General features: G+C 38.6%; 1 protein-coding gene across 2 annotated transcripts; it reads left to right on the forward strand.

The window, feature by feature from the left end:
• The first annotated feature begins 4256 nt into the window (after positions 1 to 4256).
• LOC122435807 (cilia- and flagella-associated protein 298-like) lies at positions 4257 to 5454 on the forward strand. Of its 2 annotated transcripts, XM_043459880.1 has the most exons (2): positions 4613 to 4676; positions 4745 to 5454. In XM_043459880.1, exons 1-2 carry the CDS (start codon positions 4613 to 4615, stop codon positions 5254 to 5256), a joined length of 576 nt encoding a protein of 191 aa, XP_043315815.1. In that variant the 3' UTR covers positions 5257 to 5454. The 2 variants fall into 2 exon arrangements, with proteins under 2 accessions (XP_043315814.1, XP_043315815.1); XM_043459879.1 differs by having other exon boundaries at positions 4257 to 5454.
• The last annotated feature ends 2093 nt before the right edge of the window (positions 5455 to 7547 follow it).

Raw genomic sequence — 7547 nt, forward strand, 5'->3', positions numbered from 1 at the left:
ACCAGATCTGAAAGAGACACTGCACCCCAATGTTCATCGCAGCACTGTTATAATAGCCAGGACATGGAAGCAACCTAAGATGCCCATCAGCAGATGAATGGATAACGAAGCTGTGGTACATATCACCATGGAATTTTACTCAGCCGTCAAAAAGAATTCATTTGAACCAGTCCTAATGAGATGGATGAAACTGGAGCCCCTTATACAGATGAAGTAAGCCAGAAAGATAAAGAACATTACAGCATACTAACACATATATATGGAATTTAGAAAGATGGTAACGATAACCCTATATGCAAAACGGAGAAAGAGACACAGAAATACAGAACAGACTTTTGAACTCTGTGGGAGAATGTGAGGGTGGGATATTTCAAAAGAACAGCATGTATACTATCTATGGTGAAACAGATCACCAGCCCAGGTGGGATGCATGAGACAAGTGCTCCGGCCTGGTGCACTGGGAAGACCCAGAGGAATCGGGTGGAGAGGGAGATGGGAGGGGGGATCGGGATGGGGAATAAGTGTAAATCTATGGCTGATTCATATCAATGTATGACAAAACCCACTGAAATGTTGTGAAGTAATTAGCCTCCAACTAATAAAAAAATTAAAAAAAAAAAAAAAAAGCATTAGACATATGTATTAAGCTTTAGCACTAAAACCAAGAGTCATTTGGCAAGGAATCCAGTGACCTGAGGATGGAAATACTGATGATAGACCATAAGCATTTGAGGGACCTGCCAGGAGACACATCTGGAAAACTGGTTTTTGATTCACTTAAGCTTGCACTGGACACATAGGAGTTTATTTCGGTTGTTTTATTATACCAGCTGTTTTCTAGCTGGTGAATGGGTTGTAGAATCTGCGGAATAGTCAGTTGTCACCAGGGGACCTAAAGGAGATAAAACTGCTATGAGAATGACAGTGTTAATTCCAGTGAAATTTCCCATAGCTATGCCTCCCTATCAGAAACACTAAGAGATCTGTGAAATCCTTTCTGGGATCAGGTACTATCCTCTGCCTTCGTAAGCATTTGCCTCTTTTCCATTAAATAAATTTACATTCTATAACTCTGTGGCATCTTTTCATACCATTCTGAGAGTTTCAGCACAATATTTAGCCACTATTAATTTTTAGTTTCTTCTTCGATAAGGTAAAAATAAGGGTCATGTGAAGAAAACAGGAAATTATGGCTGGGAGGCTTGGCCATAGTTCTTATGGCCCATGATAGAAGCACAATACCTGTTGAATAGTTAGTCTTATTACTTCTTCTGATTAATAACTGTAACAATATAGATATAACAATAACTTTGGGGATGTCAGCTCTGATTAAGAGAACTCCCTTCCTCAATGAGGCTTTTTAGTTCCTCTTCACTTTCTTCCATAAGGGTGGTGTCGTCTGCATATCTGAAGTTACTGATATTTCTCCCTGCAATCTTGATTCCAGCTTGTGCTTCTTCCAGCCCAGCGTTTCTCATGATGTACTCTGCATTTAAGTTAAATAAGCAGGGTGACAATATACAGCCTTGACGTACTCCTTTTCCTATTTGGGACCAGTCTGTTGTTCCATGTCCAGTTCTAACTGTTGCTTCCTGACCTGCATACAGGTTTCTCAAGAGGCAGGTCAGGTGGTCTGGTATTCCCATCTCTTTCAGAATTTTCCACAGTTTATTGTGATCCACACAGTCAAAGGCTTTGGCATAGTCAATAAGGCAGAAATAGATGTTTTTCTGGAACTCTCTTGCTTTTTCTATGATCCAGTGGATATTGGCAATTTGATCTCTGGTTCCACTGCCTTTTCTAAAACCAGCTTGAACATCTGGAAGTTCATGGTTCACATATTGCTGAAGCCTGGCTTGGAGAATTTTGAGCATTACTTTACTAGCGTGTGAGATGAGTGCAATTGTGCAGTAGTTCGAGCATTCTTTGGGATTGCATTTCTTTGGGATTGGAATGAAAAGTGACCTTTTCCAGTCCTGTGGCCACTGCTGAGTTATCCAAATTTGCCTTATGGCAGAAAGTGAAGAGGAACTAAAAAGCCTCTTGATGAAAGTGAAGGATGAGAGTGAAAAAGTTGGCTTAAAGCTCAACATTCAGAAAACTAAGATCATGGCATCTGGTCCCATCACCTCATGAGAAATAGATGGGGAAACAGTGGAAATAGTGTCAGGCTTTATTTTTGGGGGCTCCAAAATCACTGCGGATGGTGATTGCAGCCATTAAATTAAAAGACGCTTACTCCTTGGAAGGAAAGTTATGACCAACCTGGACAGCATATTTAAAAGCAGAGAAATTACTTTGCCAGCAAAGGTCCATCTAGTTAAGGCTATGGATTTTCCAGTAGTCATATATGGATGTGAGAGTTGGATGGTGAAGAAAGCTGAGCGCTGAAGAATTGATGCTTTTGAACTATGGTGTTGGAGAAGACTCTTGAGAGTCCCTTGGACTGCAAGAAGATCCAACCAGTCCATCCTAAAGGAGATCAGTCCTGGATGTTCATTGGAAGGACTGATGTTGAAGCTGAAACTCCAATACTTTGGCCACCTCATGTGAAGAGTTGACTCACTGGAAAAGACCCTAATGCTGGGAAGGATTGGGGGCAGGAGGAGAAGGGAACGACAGAGGATGAGATGGCTTGATGGCATCACTGACTTGATGGACATGGGTTTGGGTAGACTCTGAGTTGGTGATTGACAGGGAGGCCTGGTGTGCTGCGATTCATGGGGTTGCAAAGAGTCGGACACGACTGAGCGACTGAACTGAACTGGACTGAACTTCCTCAATCAAGTATTGCCCCAATCCCTGTATCTATTTGTGTGGACAACTGAAATCACAGTAACAGTGCATGATATGGTTCTGTGTACTTTTGATTAGACCAGCGTTGGACATGGGGCCTGAGTTGATTTAATTAGATTTTCCTAGGAAAGGGAAATTGCCATGCAGTTAGGTTCTGTAAATGTTGGAACTGAGAGACTCATAGGTCTTAGAGGAGACTTCTTCAGGCTTATTTGCAAAAAGTTGCAAAGAAAATTATTTTCAGGATAATCAGAATGAAGCAGATGGAAAAGCAGGAAGAATGGAATGGAAGAGGGTCACCTGTATGCCTATAACTTTTTAAATTCCAGTTCTGATTTTCCCTTAGAACTCCCTTTGAATTTGGAATAAACCCAAGTATCCATCCTGTAATGATATGTTGTTGCTTAATTTAACTGGAGCTATTGCCCATTTTGTATATTCAAAAGAAATTTAACTAAAGTCAGAGAAAGGCAAATACTGTATGTTTTCACTTATATGTGGAATCTAAAGCAACAACAACATAAAAACAATTTCAATAAAACAGAAACAGAGAACAAACTTGTGGTTACCAGAGGAGATGGGAATAGGAGGATGGGCCAAATATGGGATGAGGATTAAGAGATACAAACATCCAGTTATAAAACAGATGTCATGAAGATGTAAAGTACAGCATGGGGAATATAGTCAATAATATTGTAATAACTTTGTATAGTGTGTAATCTATAAATATCAAATCACTATGTTGTACACATGAAACTAAGTCAATTATGCTTCAGTAAAAATAAATGAATAAATTAAAATTTGGAAAGTAAAGCAAAAAGTGAAACAGTGTCCACCAGATTATGTCATTTATCAGCATTAATAGTTGAAACTACTTCTATTTTGTTACAGTATGATACCGAGATCTACATGATCAGTATGTAAAACACTTAAAACATTTTAGTAACATTACCTATTTAATTAGTTATATTTTATATATAAGAAATTAACAACCTTGAAAACAATTTTTCTGCAGAAAAAAATTGATTGTTTAACTCTGAGACCAAAATAAAGTCTTCTACTTGAAATGTAAGTACAACTTAAAATAGAATTGCTTCAAAAATATGTTATGTTAGCAATTGTGTTAAGAGACCTACGGTTTCATATATTTAATAAAGATTAAATATATAAAGTTTAAATTAAACTGTTTTCTGTGACATACGACATATAAGCTATTTTTTCCCTAAAACAAAGGACTTAGCCATATTAATTTAAGAGATGAATTACTTATTTGATTCAAACACATTTTTCTCAATTGTATTTCATTTTCTACCCATTATCTTGGTAAAGTTACTAAAGTATTTAGGTGGTGATTAACACAAATGAAAGAAGAGGAAACAAAAACTAAAAATAATTCAGTTAAAGCAATAAAGAAATAGGACTTGGAAAAAATTACCAAAAACAATACAATGGAGCACCGCGAGCGCTCCAACGCAGGGTTCCGGCCTCCTGGCAACCGTTAGTCGGCGATCTTCGCTGTCCGCCGGCGGGGGCGGGTGACCGCGGGCCGCTTGTCCAGGGCCTTCCGGCGGGGCTCTCGCGGCCACCATGGTTCTGCTGCACGTGAAGCGGGGCGACGAGAGCCAGTTCCTGCTGCAGGCGCCGGGGAGCTCGGAGCTGGAGGAGCTCACGGCGCAGGTGGCCCGAGTCTACAACGCACGGCTCAAGGCGCAGCGCCTCTGCTCAGAAATGGAAGAATTAGCAGAACATGGCGTATTTCTGCCTCCTAATATGCAAGGACTGACTGATGAACAGATTGAAGAATTGAAATTAAAGGATGAATGGGGTGAAAAGTGTATCCCTAGTGGAGGCTCAGTATTTAAAAAAGATGATGTTGGTCGGCGGAATGGACAAGCTCCAAATGAAAAAATGAAGCAAGTTATAAAGAAGACTATAGAAGAAGCCAAAGCAATAATATCTAAGAAACAAGTGGAAGCCAATGTCTGCGTGACCATGGAGATGGTGAATGACGCCTTGGACCAGCTTCGAGGTGCCGTGATGATAGTTTATCCCATGGGGTTGCCACCGTATGATCCCATCCGGATGGAATTTGAAAATAAAGAAGATTTGTCGGGGACTCAGGCAGGGCTCAACGTCATCAAAGAATCAGAGGCACAGCTGTGGTGGGCAGCCAAGGAGCTGAGACGTACAAAGAAGCTTTCCGACTACGTGGGGAAGAATGAGAAAACCAAAATCATCGTCAAGATCCAGCAGAGGAGCCAGGGAGCCCCAGCCCGAGAGCCCATCATCAGCAGCGAGGAGCAGAAGCAGCTGATGCTCTACTACCACAGAAGACAGGAGGAGCTCAAGAAACTGGAAGAAGATGATGATGACTCCTGTTTAAATTCTCCATGGGCAGATAACACTGCTTTGAAAAGACATTTTCATGGAGTAAAAGACATAAAGTGGAGACCCAGATGAAGTTTGTCCGTTGGCGAAGCTTTCCAAAATATTAGTTCACCTTTCTTTAGGCAAAATAATAATAACCATAGCTTAAAACAAGACAGCCACCACCCTTTGTGAACATTGTTGAAATCTCTAGTTTTCCTTTCAGTTTGAATTTTTAAAAGAAAAGTGAGTTATTCAAGGTTTTGGAACATAATAAACACATTCTCAAAAGAAAAAAAAAACAATACAATGAGGGAAATACTGGAATGGGGCTTCAAAAGAAAATTAAATTCAGCATAGCAAAGAAAATCATGATTATTTGTGAAAATACATGCAGAAGATGACTTCCACTGAGTTAAACACCATGATTCACATGCAACAAGAGTGCTGGATCTTGCCTCTGTCATGGTAGGTTAGTATTCAAAGTGAAAACACTGTGAAGCCCAGTTGGAGATTAAATAATTCTCTGTTAAATAATCATAGATCTTGTTGAAGAGACTCAGCCCACCTTAGAAGAAGACTCTATAAAAGATAATGACAACCACTGAAGCTCTTTTCTAGAAAATAATTGAACAAATCTCAGAGGAAATTGTGTATTCCATGTAGGAAAGGATTCATGAAAAAAATACTTCAGAAGAAGTCATACTTCATTAATTCTGATATCACTCAGGTCTTACAACACTATTTTTAGAATTATTGAAGTTTACTTTTATCCAGTACTTAAAAACTAAACCCACATTATTTGTTTGCTATTCTGATGTAAGCTGTTCTGAACTGTTTAATCCTTCTTCTTTGCCTTTATAAATAGCATAGTAAACTGCAGTATTTTGTCATAATTTAAAATAATTTCAGTTGTATTGATTTTGCATAGCTCTGTTTTTCAAGCCCCTAATATCTTTTTTCAATTTTATTGAGGTATAATTGACATAAACTTTGTATAAGTTTAAGGTATACCACATAATGATTTGAAATATATATATATATATATAATTATCATTACAGTAACTTCAGTTAGCATCCATCACTTTAGTTACAAATTTTCTTTCTTGTGATTTTAAGATCTACTCTCTTGAAACTTTCCAGTATACAGTACAATATTAACTATAGTTACATGCTGCACATTATGTCCCCAGAGCTTACTTAGCTTATAACTGGAAGTTTGCACCTTTTGACCACCTCACCCAATCTCCCATGCTCCATTCTCCCTTCTGGCAATCGCCAATTTTTCTGTTTATATGAATTTCTTTTTTTTTTGATTCCATGTATAAGTGATACCACACAGTATTTGTCTTTATCTGACTTATTTCACTTAGCATAATGCCTTCAAGTTCCATCCATGTTGTTGCAAGTGGCAAGATTTCCTTCTCTTTTGTGGTTAGCATTCCATTTTATATTTACCACATTTCCTTTATGCATTCATCAGTGGACACTTGGTTTGGCTCCATGTTATAGTTACTGTAAGTAATGCTGCAATGAACAACTCAATAACAACAAACAGACAACCCCAAATAATAAAATTACAAATGAACAAAGGACCTGAATAGACATCTTGCCAAAGAAGATACTCATATGGTCAATAGGGACATGATAAGGTGTTCAACATCACTAATTATCAGAGAAATGCAAATAAAAACTACAATGAGGTATCACACCTCCCACCTGTTAGAATATCTATTATTAACAAAAACGAGATAACAAGTGCTGGAGAGGGTGTGGAGAAAAGGAAACTCCTGTACACTGTTGGTGGGAATGTAAATAGGTACAGCCACTAAGGAAAACAGTATGGAAGTTCCTCAAAAAATCAGAAATAGAATTACCATATGATCCAGCAGTTCTACTTCTGGGTATACATCCGAATCTCTTTTTAAATATATTCCTGGTCTCCATCCTAGATTTAATATTGTCAACTGACATATCTTTTTATACATGTATTCTTCTTACTCAAAGTCCCTTCATTCTCTAATTTGATGTTTCTAATATGCTATCCCTGGTGGCTCAGATGATAAAGAATCTGCCTGCAATATGAGAGATCTGGTTCGATGCCTGGGTCAGGAAGATCTCCTGGAGAAAGGAATGGCAACCTACTCCAGTATTCTTGCCTGGAAAATTCCATGGACAGAGGAGCCTAGCAGGCTATAGTCCATGGAGTCTCAAAGAGTCAGACACGACTGAGCGACTAACACTTTCACTTTCAATATACTAGTTTGGGTAATCAGAAAATCAAACTACTGTAATTAGAATGTTGGGTATGAAATGAGTAAACAGACCCTCTTTCAGCATCTAAGAGGTTTTTTAGGATTAAAGTGCATGAAAACAGATTAAAA

The sequence above is a fragment of the Cervus canadensis genome, chromosome X, assembly GCF_019320065.1.
Source record: "Cervus canadensis isolate Bull #8, Minnesota chromosome X, ASM1932006v1, whole genome shotgun sequence".
Classification (NCBI taxonomy): Eukaryota; Metazoa; Chordata; class Mammalia; order Artiodactyla; family Cervidae; genus Cervus; species Cervus canadensis.